Source organism: Tachyglossus aculeatus, chromosome 9, assembly GCF_015852505.1.
Source record: "Tachyglossus aculeatus isolate mTacAcu1 chromosome 9, mTacAcu1.pri, whole genome shotgun sequence".
Taxonomy (NCBI): Eukaryota; Metazoa; Chordata; class Mammalia; order Monotremata; family Tachyglossidae; genus Tachyglossus; species Tachyglossus aculeatus.
Genome location: NC_052074.1, coordinates 28875492 through 28896332, shown reverse-complemented (window position 1 = coordinate 28896332; position 20841 = coordinate 28875492). Strand labels below are relative to the sequence as shown.

At 45.6% G+C, this 20841-nt stretch overlaps 1 protein-coding gene across 1 annotated transcript; it reads right to left on the bottom strand.

Moving 5' to 3' along the window:
• Positions 1–757: 757 nt before the first annotated feature.
• On the bottom strand, positions 758–20342 carry ADGRF2 (adhesion G protein-coupled receptor F2). Its single transcript, XM_038751870.1, has 8 exons — positions 20268–20342; positions 15088–15130; positions 10647–10798; positions 8739–8963; positions 6774–8135; positions 5406–5447; positions 4411–4470; positions 758–811 (listed from the first exon to the last, which is right to left on the bottom strand). The coding sequence occupies exons 1-8, from the start codon at positions 20340–20342 to the stop codon at positions 758–760; spliced, it is 2013 nt and encodes a 670-aa protein (XP_038607798.1).
• Positions 20343–20841: the final 499 nt, after the last annotated feature.

Genomic DNA, 20841 nt, shown 5'->3' with positions numbered 1-20841 from the left:
CAGGCATGACGAGCAGACCAATTGCTCTTCTAAGGACTGACTGTTTCTCTCGCCTGCCCAGAAACCGACCAGGTTCATCAAGAGCTGCACCCACCCCTACTGCCCACTACTCTCATTTGCCTTGCCCCTGCCACCCATGGCGAGGGCAGCAAAGTGGCCACTTCAGCACCGGGCATTTACAGCTCACTTCCACTTTGGAAATCGATATTCCAAATGTAATAATAATAATGGTACTTGTTAAGTGCTTACTATGTGCCAAACACTGTCCTAAGTGCTGCAGTAGATACAAGTTAATCAGGTTGGACACAGCCCCTGCCCCACATGGGGCTCACATTCTTAATCCCCATTTTACAGATGAGGTGACTGAGGTGCAGAGAAGTTAAGTGACTTGCCAAAGATCACACAGCAGACATGTAGCAGAGCCGGGATTAGAACCCAGGTTCTTCTGACTCACAGGCCCATGCTCTATCCACTAAGCACAAGTGAAAATCTGTCGGTCAATCATATTTATTGAGCGCTTACTGTGTGCAGAGAACTGTACTAAGTGCTTGGGAGAGTACAATATAACAATATAACAGATACAATATAATAGACACCTGCCCTGCCCACAGCAATCCTACAGACTAGAGCGGGAGACAGACATTAATATAAATAAATTACAGGTACGTACACTTCTCTTGCAAGTGAACCAGGGTAAGAGAACAAAAACAGTTTCTCTGAACTCACCTCCTGGGCTAAATATGCCGTCTGCCAGCTCCTAGCTTGGTCCTTTGATGCGTCGACATGAAATGCGTTCTTCTGAAGAAAGGTGCTATTTGAGGAAACCGACATTATTATAGTTAAAAACGGTTATCAGTCGCTAATGAACCGTGGTCACAAAAGGCAGGAATACCGTGGATAATTGAAATTAGCATGTAATCCTCTTAACCGGTAGCTTCAGTCTTCCTCTTTTATCCAAACTTGGACCTGTACAACTGACACATAGCAAAGTAGTGGCACAGCCTAGTAGATAGCATATGGGCCTGGGAGTCAGAAGGACCTGGGTTCTAATCCTGACTCCGCCACTTATTTACTGTGTGACCTTGGGCAAACCACTTCACTTCTCTGTGCCTCAGTCACCTCATCTGTAAAATGGGGATTAAGATTGTGAGTTTGATGTGGGACATGGACTGCATACAACTTGATTAGCTTGTATCTACCCCCACGCTTAGAACAGTGCCTGGCACATAGTAAGTGCTTAACCAATACTTTGAAAAAATTGGACTAATTAAGGTTTCCTCCGTTTCCTCTGACTTCCATCACCTAACTGAGGGACTGAGGTTGAGAGCAGAGGTGAGATACTAATGTTTGGCAAAAATTTCCAAACAACTGAGGATTTGAGGACGAAGTCAAAGTTTCTGGAAAAATCCAGAGACTGGATTATCAACCCTAGATTATATAACAAAGGTTGATCAAAAGCCTAAATTAACTGTAAAGTGAAATGGTGGAAATTACTAACACCATCAACTGGGGATTATAATCTCAAAGAGCAGTGTTTAATCTTCCTAAAGAACACCAAAACATGACTGAGACAGTCACTGGCCTGATCCTTTGCACAAGAAGCACATAAAGGAAGAGGGAGAGAGGAAGGGGAAAGAGAGAGGGAAAGCCGGGGGAGACACAGAGGAGGAGGGGGAGGGAGAGACAGAGAGACAGAGAGAAAGAAAGAAATAGTCGTAAACCATCATCATCAATCATATTTATTGAGCGCTTACTATGTGCAGAGCACTGTACTAAGCGCTTGGGAAGTACAAATTGGCAACATATAGAGACAGTCCCTACCCAACAGTGGGCTCACAGTCTAAACCATAAGACCGTAAGCCCCATGTGGGGCAGGAACTGTGTCCAACCCAATTAACTTATATCTTCCCCAGTGCTTACAACAGTGTCTGACACAGAGTGCTTAACAAATACAAAGTACAGTAACACAAATGGAATTTACTGAGTGCCCAATGAATGTAATGCACTGATTGTCCCCTCCCAAGAGCTTGGTACAGTGCTCTGCATACAGTCAGTGCTTGATAAATAAGATTGACTGATGAAACACTACAAAAAATAAAACAGAACCACAAGTAATATTCCTTGCCCACAAGGAGCTTATGGTCTAACTGGGATATGAAAACACTTACAAATAATGGAATTGGAATAAATAATTGAACACAGAGTTACCTATACCTATATAGGCAAATACTGAAGGATATAAATAATTAGTACAGTAGGCGCTCAATAAATGCGATTGAATGATTGAATGAATAGAAGGGGCTGCCAGGTTAATATGACTAGATGGGTATCAAAGCTCTTCTAAAGCACTGAAACCCTGCGGTATAAAGGACAGGTGAGTGGTAGAGGTTTCTTCTTCTAAAGCATAGTTGTTGTAGAGAAGTGAGGTTCAGCACAGCTCAGCACTGCAAATCCACTTGGAGCCAGGCTCAAGGCAGGGAAATGAGCAAGGAGGCTGATGCAGTAGTTAAACTGGGGCATGACAAGTGGCTGGACCATCATGGTGGCCATTTGGATGGAAAGGAAAGGGCAGGTCCAGGAAATATTGTGGAGACGGAATCAGCTCGATTTGGCTCCCAGCGCAGAGAGGATGGTAATGTTGTCAACTCTGATGGGACAGGTGGGTGGATGAGAGGATTTGGGAGGGAAGGTGAGGAGTTCAGCTTTGGACATTTTGAGTTGAAGGTGCAGCAGAATACCACCATCATCATCATCATTGGCATTTATTGAGTACTTAAGAAGCAGCATGGCTCAGTGGAAAGAGCACAGTCTTGGGAGTCAGAGGTCATGGGTTCTAATCCCAACTCTGCCACTTGTCAGCTGTGTGACTTTGGGCAAGTCACTTAACTTCTCTGTGCCTCAGTTCCCTCATCTGTAAAATGGGGATTAAGACTGTGAGTCCCACTTGGGACAATTTTGATGACCTTGTATCCCCCCCGGCACTTAGAACAGTGCTTGGCACATAGTAAGTGCTTAACAAATACCAACATTATTATTATTATTATTGTTACTATACTATTATTATTGTTACTGTACTAGCTGCTTGGGCAAGTATAATACAACAGAGTTGGCAGATATGTTCTATGCTAATAATGAGCTTACTGTCTAGAGGGGGAGACAGACATTAGTAGAAATAATTTACAATAAAAAATTTATAGATATGTAAGTGCTGTGGTGCTGAGGGTGGGGAGAATATCAAATGCCCAAAGTTCTCAGATCCACAGAGCAGCATTTGGGTGTGCTAAGCATTGTTCTAAGGCCTTAGGAGAATACAACAGAATTGGTAGACATGTTCCCTGCCTACAGTCTAGACTGTACACTCTCTAGAGGAAGGAGTTTTCGGCTTCAGAAACCCTCGAGAGAACCATAGGTCAGAGAGGAAGTTAAGCAGCAATCACTGCCTCAAAGAACCAAGGGCACTTTTCCAAGATCAAAGAGGATGCTATATCAGGCAGAAGGTCCTAGAAGATGACCCAATACAGACATTGAGAGAGTGCCTCATTATGTATGAAGGATGACTGGAATCTCTGGGCCCACAAAGGACACTTGTTAAAAACACAAAACAAAACAGAAAAACTGCTTTTATGATCCTGCCCCTTTCACGGACTATCACAATGCACCAATTGACTTTGTAAGTTGTGTCAAATCTGCTAGACCAAGAGGCCCTGGGAATCTTGATTTATGATAAACGATGAACCCCTCTCGGGTCCTAGATGTCAGATTTTTTTTAGAGCAAATCTTTCTCTCCCTTCATCTTTTTGGGGATCAGGGAGAGATCAGGAAGAGAAAGATTAAGGAGACAGAGAGATCAGGGAGAGGTGAGCAGTCTTGCTCCCCTAGCCCACATTATAGCTGTAAGGTTGCATCAGTCTGCAGGTGGTGATGAGCTTTTTGTATGAGATTATAACTACAGATTTTATGGGACCAAATTGCTTTATTTAATTCCTAGAATTTCTGTGATAGATACTATTCCCAGCAATAAAGCTGAGATATTAGCTAAAACATCTATTTACAGCCCCCAGTTAGAATGTAAACTCCTTATGGGGAGGGTATGTGTCTCTTCTTTGTGTTGCATTTAACCATGTGCTTAGTACAGTGTACAGTACCTAGTGGGCACACAATAAGTGTGATTACTACATGGTCTTTGTTGCACAAGAGAACAGTTTTCAGAACTGGTGAGATGCGGGTGAGGTGGCAGGCCAGGGGCTGGATTGCCTCCTCGGCTTGTCCGTTCCATGGCTAGATATTTTTAGGGTGTTAAACGTAACCAAAGTTTAAGCCAAACCCCAAACCCAGCAGTTAGTAGATGCGAAACACAGCTGAATACCCTTAAATTACTTCGCTCCAATCTTCAAGAGTGGAAAAACTCACCTCTGATAATCTGGATATCCATTTTGATGAGGAAAATGTGCTCTTTAAGGCATCTCTTATCTGCAGATCAAAAAGCATTTGAGAAATTGAGGATTCAGTTTCAAAAATCCAGCAGACTTTCACACATAAAGGGCTGGACATCACTTAGAGATGCTCTCTCTGGTCTTATCAATCCATCAATCACACCACGAACTTCATGTCTACATAATTCCTTCTGCTCCCTCAGAATACATACAATCTTGAAAAGCAGAATGGCCTAATGGAAAGAGCACAAGCCTGGGAGTAGAGGACCTAGGATCTAGTCCAGGCTCCACCACCTGCCTGCTGTGTGACGTTGGTCAAGTCACTTGACTTCTCAGCCTCAGTTACCTCATCCGCAAAATGGAGATTAAGATTGTGAGCCCCATTTGGGACATGGACTGTGTCCAACCTAGTTATTTTATACCTATCCTGGGCACATAGTAAGCACTTAAATACATTTAAAAAAACTCTGGCCACTGTCTGTCTCTTTTATCAGACTTCAAGAACCACAAGATCAGAGAGCATGTCTTTACTTTTACTGCACTTGCCCAAGTAACTAAAATAGTGCTCTGCACACAGTAGGCATCAGGAAATACTCATAAACAAATGAGTGAATGAAAGGAATCCAAAGGCAAGCATGTCACTAGCCATATGTTCGTAAAGAACATGGACCTACGAGTCAGAAGATCTGGGTTCTAACCTCAGCTCAGCCACTTGTCTGCTGTGTGACCTTGGGCAAGTCACTTACCTCCCCTGGGTCTCAATTCCCTCTTCTGCACAATGGGGATTCACTACCTGTTCTCCCTTCAACTAGCCTGTGGGCCACAGGTAGGGCCTGATTGCCTTGTATCTACCCTAGCACTTAGTTCAGTACTTGGCATATAGTAAGCACTTAATAGATACCACAATCATAACAATTATTATTAACAACGATAATAATAAAATACGAAAGCACTCAAAAGTGGCTACCACACCTTCTGGTCCAGGAGAACTCCAAACAACAAGATGAAAAAGCCCTTGGAAAGAGAAAAAGATCATTTATTAAACAATGAATATTTAGTTTAGCTATGATTATCTGCTTAAACAGAATATCTTAATTGGAGGAATGACCAAAGTAATGATTTACCTTATGAATATGGGGCAACTCTCTTTAAAATGATCACATGAAAGCATTTCTGGGGAAATATTCACTAAAGCAACAGAGAAATTTGCTGCCTTTAAGCAGGATTGTTGTGTCTCATCAGAACAGAAACTCAAAGAGAGTGCAGCAGAGGAGATGTGAGATGGTGGATAGAGGAGGTGCTGGAGGAGTGGGTTAAAAAGAGAGCAAGTTCACGGGGAAGAACAGATTTCAGGATTCTACGTTAATTCATCCTCCCACCTCCCCTCTCTCCCCAACTCCCACCAACAGCACAGAATAACCAGGACCAGGGATCAAACTGGAGAAAAATTAGGTCTGAACTAAGGAGGAAAACTCAAGAGAAACTAAATTCAAGCCCAAATTTACCTTGTCAAGACAGGCAGAGAAGACACTGATGAGTCATTGAAGGGATCAAAATGCATGAATAGCTGAGTATCCATAGTACAGGCCTGGGTTCAGTTTTGTTTCAATCAATAAAATGGGAACCAAGAGTAGAGTAACGCAAGGAGAGGAAGAGGGAGAGAGCAGCAAAGAGCTGAGAAGGGCAATCTCTAGGATTACAAAAAGAGAAGTTAGGGAATATAAGAGAAGTCCCTACAAGCCATTCACAGGACAAACATTTCAGTTTAAAGACAAAGTCAAGTGCTCGAAAGTCTGGAGCAACATTCTAAATCACTTTCACTTAATTATACCCCTGTGCCCCAAATGATGTCCATGGACTTCCTGGAAGAGTTAAGCCAGAAAAAAAGGGAACAACCTAGTAATATAATTGGAAAGCATTACTGCAGCAGAAGATCAGAGGAAACAAATTATGCTTTTCAGTCCCTTATGCTAAACATTAAATTCATCGACAGTTAGTCATATTAGTTATGCAGTCTTCCAGACAATAAATCTTGCCTCGCCCCGTTGACCAAGGTCAATGCCTTTTTAATCACAGGGGATCCTGAAGTGGCTTGTGGGACCTCTTTATCCCTCCCGAGTGGCACGTAAGTCCTCCTGCTCAGTGGCTGATTCCAAATCCTGACACTGCTCACCACGTTAAGTAGGATGAAATTAAGGTGACAACACTATGACGGTAACACCAACCACCCATCATTTAGCATTTTTAATTCCCATCACCAGGGGCCTGACTAGCTGAGTTTTCCAACCGAGAGCCACCTGACTCCCCTAGGTCCCCATCAGAAGTTCTCCAGGCACTCACCTGGAAAGCGTTAAGCAGGGAGAAGATAATGTGGAAGACGAGGGAGCCGCCATCCACGATGGTGGCGACGCCGAAGCCCCAGGTCAGCCCGAGGAGAGGGGTGAGGATGGCCACGTTCTTACTGATCCTCACGACGGTCTGCATGTCCTGAGACATGGTGCTGCCGATGGAAGGTCGCTGGGTCTTGACAATGACCAACAGCACGGTGACCAGATTGACCCCAACGATGACCAGGGCCGGGACCACGAAGGCCAGCAGGGCCCGCGTATTGTCCCAGTTGAGCCAGCAGGCTTCCTGCCTCACGTAGCCCTTCCCCGGCTCGGTGGCAGCCACCGTGATGGTGGCGATGACCAGAGGGCAGCCGTAGCCAACGGCGAAGGCGCCGGTCATCAGGACTGACTTCCGGAGCCTACGGAAGACGACCAGGATCCCATAGAGGATCAGTAGCCCCTTGACGAGCATCCAGAAGAACAGGGAGAGGTAGAAGAGGTGGATGAAGAAGGTGACGGTGACACAGCCATCATAGTGGTCTGCTCCACTCCTCAAAAGGGAAGCAGCCACGAAGGCCGCGTCGGCCATGAGCAGGGCTGCGGCAATATTCGCAATGCAGATGTGGCGCAGGTAGGCGATCTCCGTCTTGGTCACCTGGCGCCAGACCAGGGCCTCGATGAACAGACAGATGAGCAGGCTGCAGATAGAGACACCCAGGCCCACGTAGGTGATGTAGGTCAGGATTCGGCCCTCCAGCCCGTGGGGGGACATGAGGATGGAGAAGGACGTGAACGTTCGGCTACAGCGGCAGCTGCAGACAGCCTGGTCTCGCTCATCTCTGGCCAGCTGACAAACTGTCTCGTCCCAGCAATTCTCAGCGGCGTGCCAGCCCACGCACCTCGCCCTCGCCACTGGCCACTTGCTGATCTTTTCAAAAATCAGCAGGACGCTCCTCAGCTCTGGGGGGAGGGCAACGGAGAGGACCAGTCCGTTTACGCTGACGTTCTCCAGCAGGCTGGCCTCCAAGATGGCACCTAGGGTGGGGAACGCGATACTGACGACGTGGGAGGGAGCCTTCAGTTTCCGGAGCTCTTCCTGAGGTACGAGGACCGTCCCGCTGACCCTACCGCTGGTGTCGTTCACCCTCATTGAGAAGCGGAAGCTCTTTTCGGCGCCATCTTTCGATACCTTGGCGCCCATCGTGTGGATGAAGAGCTCCGATATGTTGACGGGTTGATTACCGACGGAAAGGTTTCCGGCAAATGAGTTCACGGACTGCAGCAGGACAGAACCACTGTTTCTAGCAGGGATGAAGGTCCAGTTGGAGATGCTCTGACTGTTGAGGATGTGATTCGCCATGGTGCTGTAGCTCTATGACATGAAGATGTAACGGTCGGTGAATTGGACAAGGACAACAGCAAGAACATTTAAGGAGGCAGCGTGGGCTGGTGGAAAGATTACGGGCCTGGGAGTGTGGACACCCGGGTTGCAGTTCTGGCTCTGCCACATGCCTGATGTCTGACCTTGGGTAAGTCACTGGATCCTTCTGTGCCTCGGTTCCCACATCTCTAAAATGCTGAAAAAATACTTGTTCTCCTTCCCCCTTAGTCTAGGAACCCCATCTGGGAAAAGGATTATGTCTCATCTGATTATCCTGTGTCTATGCCTGCACACAACACAGTGCTTCGCAATGGCTAGAGCACAGGCCTGGGAGTCTGAAGGATCTGGGTTCTATTCCCTTATCTACCGCTTGCCTGCTGTGTGATCTTGAGCAAATCACTTCACTTCTCTGTACCTCAGTTTCCTCAACTGTAAAATGGGGATTAAGATGGTGAGCCCTCTGAAGGACACGGACTGCATCCAACCAGATTATCTTGTAGCTACTCCAGAGCTCAATACAGTGCCTGGCACATAGTAAGCACTTAAATAGCATTAACAAGAAATAAGTACCATCATCATCATTATGATACATACTTGCATTTGTGCTTCATCCACATTTGCAGAGAACTCCCTCGAAATATTGTGTAATAGCTGCACGATAACAGCAATGTTTCCTGGTATCCGAGGAGATTTTTGTATATTTTCTATTATGCAGGACAAATCCTTGGGACAGTTTTGCAGAAGAATGTCTGAAATGATCCGGGTCTTCCCAGTTTCCTCCACCTTTATAGAAAACGTATTCTCTGAATGCCTACTGCCCTAAGGAAATCAAAACCAGGTCCATGGTCAGAGAACTGGAGTATAATAAAAATAACAACAACAATAATAATAACAGTGATATATATTAAGTGCTTACTATGTGAGGAACACCATAATAAGCGCTGGGGTAGAAACAAGTTAATCAGGTCAGATGTAGTCCCTGTCCCACATGGAGCTCAGGCTAAGTTCTGAGGAAGAACAGGCATCAAATCCCCATTTTACCAATGAGGAAATGGGGATACAGAGATGTTAAGTGATTTGCCCACAGTCACTCAGCAGTCAAGTGGCAGAGCTGGGATTAGAATCCAGATCCTCTCAGTCCCGTGCTCTTTCCACTAGGCTACACAGCTTCATGTTTATGGTATGCCTGGCTTTCATTTTTCCCTCCCACTGGAGGCATTGGTGATGTGTGGGTTTATTAATGATGTGTATATAGCTATAATTCTATTTATTCTGATGGTATTGACACCTGTCTACTTGTTTTGTTGTCAACTTGTACTTTCCAAGCGCCTAGTACAGTGCTCTGCACACAGTAAGCGCTCAATAAATACGATTGATTGATTGATTGTCGCCCCCTTCTAGACTGTGAGCCCGTTGTTGGGTAGGGACCGTCTCTATACGTTGTTGATTTGTACTTCCCAAGAGCTTAGTACAGTGCTCTGAACACAGTAAGCGCTCAATAAATACAAAATTGAATGAATGAATGAGGCATCTGAAGACAAAAAAACGAAACGTAGGAATAACAATTGGTGGGAATCCCAGAGAGGCTTGTCGTAGTCAAAGAGGAGGGGGAGAGGGAAGATGAGGAGGAGAGCAAGGAAGATGAGGAGAAGGAGGATGAAGAAGAGAGCGAAGAGGAGAGGGAGAAGAGAGAAGTGGAAGAAGAGGAGGAGGAGGAAGAGGAGGTGGAAGATGACAGTTTGTGGGTGCTCTGCCTCATTTGTAAGCTTGTAAAGGACTATTTGCAGCTGAGACTTCATGAGGCAGAGAGATGCAGCCCTCTTGGATTCTTGGCTCAACTCCATTCTAATCTAGCAGTTTCTCAGTCTCTGCCAGACACTGTCTAGGGATCACTGTCCAGGGGTCACCCTTAGGAGGTGTGGAACTGGGGCTGGGCCACACTGATCCAGTACCTCAAGCTTGGGACCACCAACCAGTCACTATCACTTACACGTCTCTCCTTTTAGACCTTAAATTCATTATGGGCAGGGAGTATGTCTGCCAATTTGGTTGTACAGTGTTCTGCACATAATAATAATAATGGTATTTGTTAAGCACTTACTTTGTGCCCGGCACTCTACTAAACGCTGGAGTGGATACAAGCAAATCGGGTTGGACACAGTCCCTGCCCGGTTTGGGATTCACAGTCTCAATCCTTATTTTACAGATGAAGTAACTGAGGCACAGAGAAGTGAAGTGACTTGGCCAAGGACACACAGCAGACATAGTAAGCGTTCGATAAATACGATTGATTGATTGATCCCATCAAACTGGGAAACCTTCCCTCAGTGTCTTATCTGAGCTAGGGAGAAACCAGGTGAGAGATGAAGGGATAAACCAAGCCCCAGCAGCAGAGACTCAGCAATCTCCGTCTCCTCCACGGAACACGGCCTGAATGGTTCGCGCGGCGGGTCACGTCTCAAGAAACCCTCCCTCGCTTTCTCGCTCATGCAAGGCTCTCACCGCAAACAACGTGGAGGCATTCAGGGTCCGACACGTGTCTGTGAATTTCCGCCATTGCTGTTTTCGGCACATGAACCCTTCATCTCCCTCCAAGTTGGAGGTGCAAGCCTTGATGCAACGGGAATGGCCCACACAAGGGCCTTGGCATTGCTCTGTGGGAGAGAGCACCGTTATAATAATGACATTTATTAATAATAATGACATTTATTAAGCACTTACTATGTGCAAAGCACTGTTCTAAGCGCTGGGGGGATACAAGGTGATCAGGTTGTCCCACATGGAGCTCACAGTCTTCATCCCCATTTTACAGATGAGGTAACTGAGGCACAGAGAAGTGAAGTGACTTGCCCAAAGTCACACAGCTGACAATTGGAGGAGCCAGGATTCAAACCCATGACCTCTGACTCCAAAGCCCGGGCTCTTTACACTGAGCTATGCTGCTTCTCTGACAGTTATCACCCCTGTCCTTCCCAGCAACCCCCAGCCCCCTTTTGGGGCTCACCTGCTTCTGACATCCCAACCCGGGACTCCAGCCTCTCCCCTCTCCAGTCCTCACTTCCCTCTACTGCCTACATCATTTTCCTCAAAAAAAAAAATCACTCTACAATGTTGCACAATGGATAGAGCACGGGCCTGGGAGTCAGGTTGTCATGGGTTCTAATCCTGCCTCCGCCACTTGTCTGCTTTGCGGACTTGGGCAAGTTACTTCACTACTCCCTGCATAAGTTCCCTTATCTGTCAAATGGGGATCGAGACTGTGAACCCCATGTGGGACAGGGACTGCGTCCAACCCGGTTTGCTTGTATCCAAAGCTTAGTACAGCGCTTGTACATAGTAAGCATTTAAAAATACCATAATTATTATTATTATCTCCCCACTTCTCAAAAACCTCCAAAGGTTTTCCTTCCACGTCCATATTGATCTGAAACGCCTCACTTTCAGCTTTAAAGTGCTCAATTAGTTCTCCCCGCCACCTCACTGGTCTCTACAACCAGCCACACTCTTGGCTCCTTGACCAACCTACTTACCGTGCCTTGATCTCCTCTGTTATGGTAGCCCTCCTTGCTCATATCCTCACATCCTGGAACTCCCAACCCCTTTGTATCTGATGGACCACTATTCTCCTCATCTTCAAAGTCTGACTAAAATCTCACCTCCTCCAGGAAGCCCTTCCCTGACTAGCTTCTCATCTCCCCACCCTACTCCAGCTCCGTTCTGCATCATCCATGGCTTAGAGTTAATTCCCACTAAACCCTTAAGTTCTCACTGCCCCCTCTCAGTACTTAGGTACATATCTAAGTGCTGGGAAGCAGCATGGCAGAGTGGATAGAGCACAAGCCTAAGAGTCAGAAGGTCATGAGTTCTAATCCCAGCTCTTCCACTTGTCTTGTGTGTGACTTTGGGCAAGTCACTTCACTTCCCTGTGCATCTCATTTACCTCATCTGTGAAATGGGGATTAAGACTGTGAGCACCATGCGGGACAGGGACTGTGTCCAACCCCATTTACTTGTATCCACCCCAGTGATTAGTACAGTGCCTGGCACAGAGTAAGCGATTAACAGAAACCACAATTATTATTATCATTATTATCCTTATACTTAGTTGCTTTCCTTACCTGTAATTGACTTTAATGTCTGTTCCCCCTCCACCCATTCTCATATTAGACTGTAAATCCCTTAAGGACAGGGATCATGTCTATTTACTCTACTGAACTTTCTCAGTGCTTAGTACAGTGCTTTGAACACAGTAAGTACTCAGTAAGTTCAACTCAATTCAATCGTATTTATTGAATGCTTACTGTGTACAGAGCACTGTACTAAGCTCTTGGGAAGTACAATTCAGCAACAAATAGCAGCAATATAATGGATTCTCTAGAAGCCTGGGATCTGCTTAGCCATAGTATATGGGATAAGGAGATGGAAAAGGAGGGAACAGCATAGTACTGTGGGTGAGAAAATGGGCACTTAGTAGGTAGGAATGGAGCCCACACATTAAACTTTGGCAGTCCCAAATAGGGTTAACTCTTCCAAGATACATTGTCCACTCCAAGACAGGCACTGTACTAAGCATTGGGGTAGATAGAAGATAATCAGGTCTTAATTCCTATTTTACAGATGAGGTAACTGGGGCACAGAGAAGTGAAGTGGCTTAGCCAAGGTCACATAGTAGACGAATGACAGAGCCGTGATGAGAACGGAGGGCTTTCTGACTCCCAGGCTCATATTCTACCTATTTCATCCTCCTCTGCCTTCCTTCCCTTCCATCCTTCCCAGCAGGGTTTACCTGGCGGCTAAATCTCCAGCCCAGGTGCACCCAGGCCGGCAGGTTTGGTAGGTGATGTTAGGGAGACTCCCTTTCAAAGTCAGCCAACTATCTGGGATGGGGAGAGCTCCAAAGTGACCTAGAAGGCCTCAGGTGAGAAAACAGAATCCTCCACCAGCTGTCAGCTTCCACCCACAGCAATTTCTGCCATCATCAGTCCTCCCTGTGGCCCCTCGTGGTTGGTAGCGGAGAACAGTAGATGTTCTCCTGGGCTAGGCACCCAGAGAGGCGTAGGGGCCAGGTTTGCTTGGGTAATGCAGGATAGAGAAGCAGCGTGGCTCAGTGGAAAGAACACAGGCTTTGGAGTCAGAGGTCATAGGTTCAAATCCTGGCTCTGCCAATTGTCAGCTGGCTGACTTTGGGCAAGTCACAACTTCTCTGTGCCTCAGTTCCCTCATCTGTAAAATGAGGATTAAGACTATGAGCTCCCTGTGGGACAACCTGATCACCTTGTAACCTCCAGAGCGCTTAGAACAGTGCTTTGCACATAGTAAGTGCTTAATAAATGCCATCATTATTATTATTATGGATGAAATCCTAGCTGTGATGTGGCCAGGAACTCCCAGGATTTGAAAAGATGACCAGTCTTTAAGACATCTCTACTTGGATGTCCCACGACACCTCAAACTTAACATGTCTAAAAGAGAATTCCTCTTCTTCCCACCCAAACCCTGTCTTCTCCTTGACTTCACCATCATTAGAGATAGCATCATCATCCTCTCTGTCTCAAAAGCCTGTAACCTTGGCATTATCCTTGACTCATCTCTCTCATTCAACACACATACTCAATTTGTCACCAAATCCTGATGGTTCCACCTCCATAGCGGCTCTAGCATTAACAACCTGTCTCTCCATTCAAACTGCTACCACACTGATTCAAACACTCACCCTAACTCGCTTGGACTACTGCATCAGCCTCCTCACTGACCTCCCTGCCTCCTGCCTCTCCCCACTCCAGTCCATACCTCACTCTGTTGCATGGATCATTTTTCTAAAAAAAATTCTGTTCAGGTCTTCCCATTCCTCAAAAATCTCCAGTGGTTGTCCATCCACCTCTGTATCAAACAGAAACTCCTTACCATAGGTTTTAAAGCCCTCAAACAGTTCTCTCTCTCCTACTTCGCTGATACCACAACCGGCTTACACTTCACTCCTCTAATGCCAACCTAATCTCAGTACCTCAATCTCATCTCTCTCACCACCAACCCCTTTCCCAAGTCCTGCCTCTGGTCTGGAACTCCCTCCCACTATATATCCAACAGATCACCACTCTCCCCACTTTTTTTTTTTTAATGGCATTTATTAAGCGCTTACTATGTGCAAAGCACTGTTCTAAGCGCTGGAGAGATTACAAGGTGCTCGGTTGTCCCACGGGGGGCTCACACCTTCAAAGCCCTCCTATCACAGCTCCTCCAAATGGCCTTCCTTGACTAAGCCCTCATTTCCCATACTCGCTCTCCTTTCTGCATCACCTTTGCACTTGGATTTACACCCCTTAAGCACTCAATATTCACCTCACGCCAGCCCCACAGCACTGATGTACATACCCTTATACTCTACCATTTTCCCTATCTGTAATTTATTTTAATGTCTGTCTCCCCCTCTAGACTCCTTGTGGACAAGGATCATGTCTACCAATTTTGTGATGGCTAGCCTGGACCAAAGTTCTGCTGTCTTTTAAAAAATGGTGTTTGTTAAGCACTTACTATGTGCCAGGCACTGTACTAAGCTCTGGGTAGATCCAAGCTAATCAGGTGGGACGTGGTCCCCTTCCCACATATGGCTTCACAGTTTTAATCTCCATTTTAAATATGAGGTAACTGAGGCCCAGAGAAGTGATTTGCCCAAAGTCATAGAGCAAAGTGGTGGAGCCAGGATTAGAACCAAGGTCCTTTCTGACTCCTAGGCCCATTCCCTACATATTAGGCCATGCTGCTTCTCATAGGTTTGCCTTACCGTTTAACTTGACTTGGGCAACTGACTTAAACTTTTTGACCCTCAGCCTCCCTGAGGGGCAGGGAAATGTGCTAACTAGCCCCAAGAGAGTGCCAAGGCAACAGCCAACTCATCATCTCCCCTCTTGCCAATATCCCACTCTGTTTTATATGTCATACGTACCTTCGACTTTGGGGGTCACCGGAACCTTGCTTCTACTGATGGGCTAGTGAGAAATGAAAGTAGAATTTACTACAACCTTCTGCAAGTACATCGTTCTTGCCCGTCCCGCCTTCTTTGCCTCTCTCACGCAGTTCCCCTGACCTGGAACTCCACTCCTTCCACCAAGCTGACACACCACGGCCTTCCCCATATTCCATGCCTACCTAAAATCCCACCCCCTCCTACAACAAGCTTGCCCAATTAGCTATGAGTCATCATCAGTCATATTTACTGAGCACTCGCTAAGCACCTGGGAGAATACAATACAACAAAGTTGGTAGACATGCTTCATGTCCACAGCGAGTTTCCAGTCTAGAGGACGAGCTTACAAAGTAGAGGATGAGCTTACAGTCTAGAGGGTGAATTTACAGTTTAGAGGATGAGTTCACAGTGTAGAGTACAAGCTTACAGTCCAAAGGATTAGTTTACGTACCAAACCACCTGCAATTTCTGACACGTGGGCAAGTATTTATAACCACCCTGAGCTCTTTTATGTGTATGCCATGTAACTGTACATCCAATTACTCCCTTTGATTATCTTTAAACATGTTCATGTCTACCTTCCATATTGGGGTATAAACTCCTTTTGGGTAGGGAATGTGTCACTTTCTTTATTTGTACTTTCCAACCACATAGGACAGTGAATTGCACACAGGGAGTGCTCCATAAATGCTACTACTCACAATCAGTCGTATTTATTGAGTGCTTACTGTGTGCAGAGCACTGTACCAAGTGCTTGGGAGAGTACAATATAATAGAGTTGGCAGGCGCACTCCCTGCCTACAATGAGCTTAAAGTCTTTAGGTACTGGCTGAGAGCCCTCCTCTTCCCAGTGAATGTATGGCGCCTCTCCAAATCTACATGAAACCATGTCTGAGGCCTACCCAGGGTTTGATGGCATGGGGAGGACAGGGGAGAGAGGAAAGATAGGGTGCCACCACCAGAGTGTCCCCAAATCTCATCCAGATGGATTGGTGTTCTCCAGGAGCACCAGGGTGGGAAACCCAAAGGTCTGATTTTGGACCAGGGTCCAGGGCCCAGGGCCAGGGTCATTAATTCTCTAGACTGTAAACCCATTGTGCGCAGGGCACTTGTCTACCAACTCTGTTATACTGCACTCTCCCAAGCACTTAGAACAGTGCTCTGCACACAGTAAGAGCTCAATAAATACGATTGATTGATCGCCAATAGCCATCCTCAGCAATTAGGCAGTTAGCTTCTGTCCTCCAGGGGATTGTTAATATCAATCCTCTGACAATGGACTATAAGCTCCATGTGGGCACGGAATGTGTCCTTTTATTGTTACATGGTGCTCTCCCAAGTGCTAAGTACAGAGCTCTGCACACATCAGGTGCTCAATAAATAAGATCGACTGAGTGACAATGGCAGATGAGGGACTGAGGGAGCTTGCTGCTGCTGCATCTCCTCACTCAGCCTATGGGGGATTCGGGGCTCAGCTGCTGAAATTTCCCCCAAGGCCCCCACGAACTTTAAGAGATCTCCTTCTCCCTCTCTCTCCTTCTCTTCCTAGTTGGAACCCTCCAAGGCACAGGCCAAAGCACCAAGAGCTTACCCAAGGAAGAAAGACTCAATTCCAGGCCCTAAAGAACCCTCTTCAGATAGCCCCTGAACTCTGGCTTTCTAAAATTCCAAGCTGGATGGTTAGGAATGACACCCTGGCTAGGTGAATCTGGAAAGCAGCATGGCCTAATAAAAAAAGCTTGGGCCTGTTTGTCAGAGGACCTGAGTTCTAATCTCTATTCCACCACTTATCTGCTTTGTGACCTAGGGTGAGTTGCTTAACTACTCTGTGCCTCAGATTTTGGTTTTTTTTTATAGTATTTGTTAAGCACTTTCTATGTGCCCTGCACTGTACTATGCACTGAGATAGATACAAGCTAAGCTTTCTGGACTCAGTCCATGTCCCCCATGGGGCATACAGTCAAAATCCCCATTTTACTGATGAGGTAACTAAGCCACAGAGAACTGAAGTGATTTTCCCAAGGTAACACAGCAGACAACTAGAGGATCTGGGATTAGAACCCAGGTCCTTCTGACCCCTAGGCCCTTGCTCTATCCATTTGACCGCATTACTTCTCATCTGCAAAAAATGGGGATTAAGGATCTGATCTCCATGTCGGTCATGGACTGTGTCAAATCCGATTAGCTTGTATCTACCTTAGCACTTAGTACTGTGCCTGTAACATAGAAAACACTTAAAAACAACAAAAAAGAACAAATCCCATTTTGCATTACCTTGGGTTAAGCCTGTACTGGAGGTGGCCTCTGAGCTGACTAATGCAGAGGGCACAGGGGAAATCAGTTGGAAATGGACATGGTGGGTTGGCATTCATTCAATTGTATCAATTGAATGCTTACTGTATACAAAGCACTGCAATAAGCACTTGGGAGAGTAAACTATAAGTATAACAATAAAAAGACACATTCCCTGCCCACAATGAGCTTACAGTCTAGAGAACTAGTGGCTCTCTTCAAACACTCTAGACTGTGAGCTCGATGTGGGCAGGGAATGTGTCTGTTGTATTGTACTCTCTCAAGCACTTAGTACAGTGCTTTGCACACAGTAAGCACTCAATAAATATGATTGAATGAGGGACCCTGATCCCTGCCTCAACTGACATTTGGCCACTGTTATAGCATGAGGAAGACCTCACTTGTGTCTTATCCTCCCCCAGATGTTCCCTATTGGCTCCTAGTACCACAGACCTGCCGATCAGCCCCTGGGGCATAAGCTATTTGGCATCCAGAACGCTTTCTGTGAAAACATCATGGGAGGTAAGTCCAGGCTTGAGAAAGAACAGGCTCCAACAGAATTCATCTCATACCTCCATCTGTCTTCCAACCTGAGCCTGGAAATGGGAGCAGTTGGATACAGGAGGCTTAGGGCAGGGGTTGGGGGAGGGAAGGTTGGGGGACTCTGATGTTGGGAGTCACAAGGGGATTATGTTGATGTCCCTCCCTTCCCAGCTTGCCTCTGCAGAAACCAGCATGTGGAAGCTGGCTGAGAAAGATGTGTATATATATAGATATTCATCAACACAGGTGTCTGTCCACCATCAACACAGGTGTCTGTCCACCATCAACACAGGTGTCTGTCCAGGTAGAATTCCTTACCAACTTGGGGAAGTCTAATTTTGGAAAGACGCCTCACTCTCTATCAGTGGTTTTTATTGGGTGCTGCGTAGAGAGCACTGCATTAAGGGCTTGGGAGAGGATAATACAATAATTAGGGTGGGCAGACATGATCGCAACCCTCAGCATCACGGTCTAGTGGAAAGAGCATGGATCTGCGAGTCAGAGGACCTGAGTTCAAATTCCAGCTCTGCCAACTGCCTTGGACAAATCGCCAAAATTTTCTGTTTCTTGGATTCCCCATCTGTAAAATGGGGATTCACCGCCTGTTCTCACTAATTCAATCGTATTTATTGAGAGCGTACTGTGTGCAGTACAAAGTGCTTGGGAAGTACAAGTCGGCAACATAAGGGCCTGTTTTGCCTATTTAGACTGAACCCCAGGTGGGACAGGGATTGTGTCCAATCTGATTAAATTGTATCCACTCCAGCACTTAGAACAGTGCTTGCCTCATGATAAGTGCACAATAATAATGATGATGATGATCTTACAATGTAGCAGGGGAGACGAACATTAAAATAAATTACACATCGGGGAAGAGGCAGAGAATAGGAGTATACTGGCCCTATTCCAAAGAAATTCAATGTCAGTCAATTAATATCAATTACTGGTCAGGACTTCCCACCGGGTGCAGAACACTGCTTTTCAAACCCATAGAATGGGAAACAGGTGGCCCCAAGTTCCTGGGGAACTTAGAATCCAATGGATGAACAGTAAAAACACGAATATCTACACAAGTGACAGAAAAAAAAATAGACACATACATACGATACACAAAAAGGTACAACTGCATAAGACCAGAAATACAAACTTATACATATGGAGTCATTTCACTACCCATAAACACCTAAGCATAAGCAACCCTAATGATTACTACTTACCTAAAGGAAATTGAGGCCCACATTTAAAGTGATCTTAGTAGTCACTTCTTAGCATAAAATTAAAAAAAAATAAAAATAAAATCTAATATTTGGTTCAGCTCTTTGTGTACTTTACTAGTATGCTTAAAATCCTGGCTCTATTCACTCAGGAATGATTATTCTGTTGTTAGACGATTATTCCCCTTTATTCCATTATTAACCCTTCCTGTTGCTAAATTACAGGTATTTCACTACTTCATAAAATCTACATCCATTAGATTGTAACCTCTTCGGAAAGGAACTGTATCTTTTCATTTTAATTATCCTCTTGTCAAGTGATCAATAATAATAATTGTGGTACTTGTGAAGCGCTTACTAGGTATCTAGCATTGTACTAAAGGCTGGGGTAGAAACAAGATGATCAGGTTAGACACTGTCCCTGTCCCATGTGAGACTCACAGCCTAAGAAGAGAATTCTGCACAAAAAGGACATCAATAAATATCGTTGATTGATGGATGGCAACTAAAAACTTAAGGAAAGGAAGCAAGATGTGGTAACAAGCAAGTTATTGTTAGACTTGATCTGCTAAGATATGTTTTGGATTATCTGAGAATTTGAGAAGCAGCATGGCTTAGTGGATAGAACATGAGCTTTGGAGTTAGAAGAGCCTGGGTTCTAATTTCAGCTCCACTGCTTTGTCAGCTGTGTGATCCTGAGCAAGCCCCTTAACTTCTTTGTGCCTCAGTTACTTCATCTGTAAAATGGGGATTAATACTGAGAGCCCACTGTGGGCCAGGGACTCTGTCCAACCTCATTATCTTGTAATTCCCCCAGTGTTTAATACAGTATCTGGCACATAGGTCTGGGTCAGATGCTGTCGAATCACTTCCGATTCATAGTGACTCTTTGGACCCGCTTTCTCCAGAACATCCTACCTTTGCCTCTTTCTGGTAGTGGATCTTGGTAAAAAATATGGAAATGGTTTACCATTGCCTTCTTCAGTGGCACATAGTAAGTGCTTAACAAATACCATTAAAAAAATGTTGATTTAGGCTACCCCTGAATGAAGGAGCTTAGATAATCAAGACCTGGTTTGAATTTTTACCAACCCACAGCCCCTTACTCACCCGGAATGCCGCTGTGCAGGATTCTACAGGCAGAAGTAACACCAAGCAGTGGAGCAGCACCATTCGGGACATCATCTCTGCAGGACTGACTTTCTTGCCTCTGGGAAGTAAAAGTAAAAAAGTATCCAAGCCCCTGATGAACAAGCTCCAAACATCTCTTCTCCCAAGAGATCAGCGAAGATGGATTGTGCTCTGATATCAGGACCGACTGCTGGAAACCATGGTTGTGCACAGATTCACCTGAACATGGATCTTGTTCTCTCCCTGCAGGACCCAGCTCTACCTGAATCCAGATCCAGTAGTAGGTGTACTAGGGAGAGGATGAATGGCTTAGGCAGCTTTTAAATCTTCCCCACCCTCTGTGGTTTGTGGTCAGGATACCTAAAACCAAACAGCTTCCCAAGGAAACAGCCAGCATTTGCTTCTCCACAGCAGTGGCCTGACCATTACTTTGTGCTTAGAAGAGTGCTTGGCACATAGTAAGCGCTTAATAAATACCATAATAATAATAATTATTATTATTCTCTGACATCTGGGACTGTGGGAAGGATGATTATGTATAGGGGTCATGGAG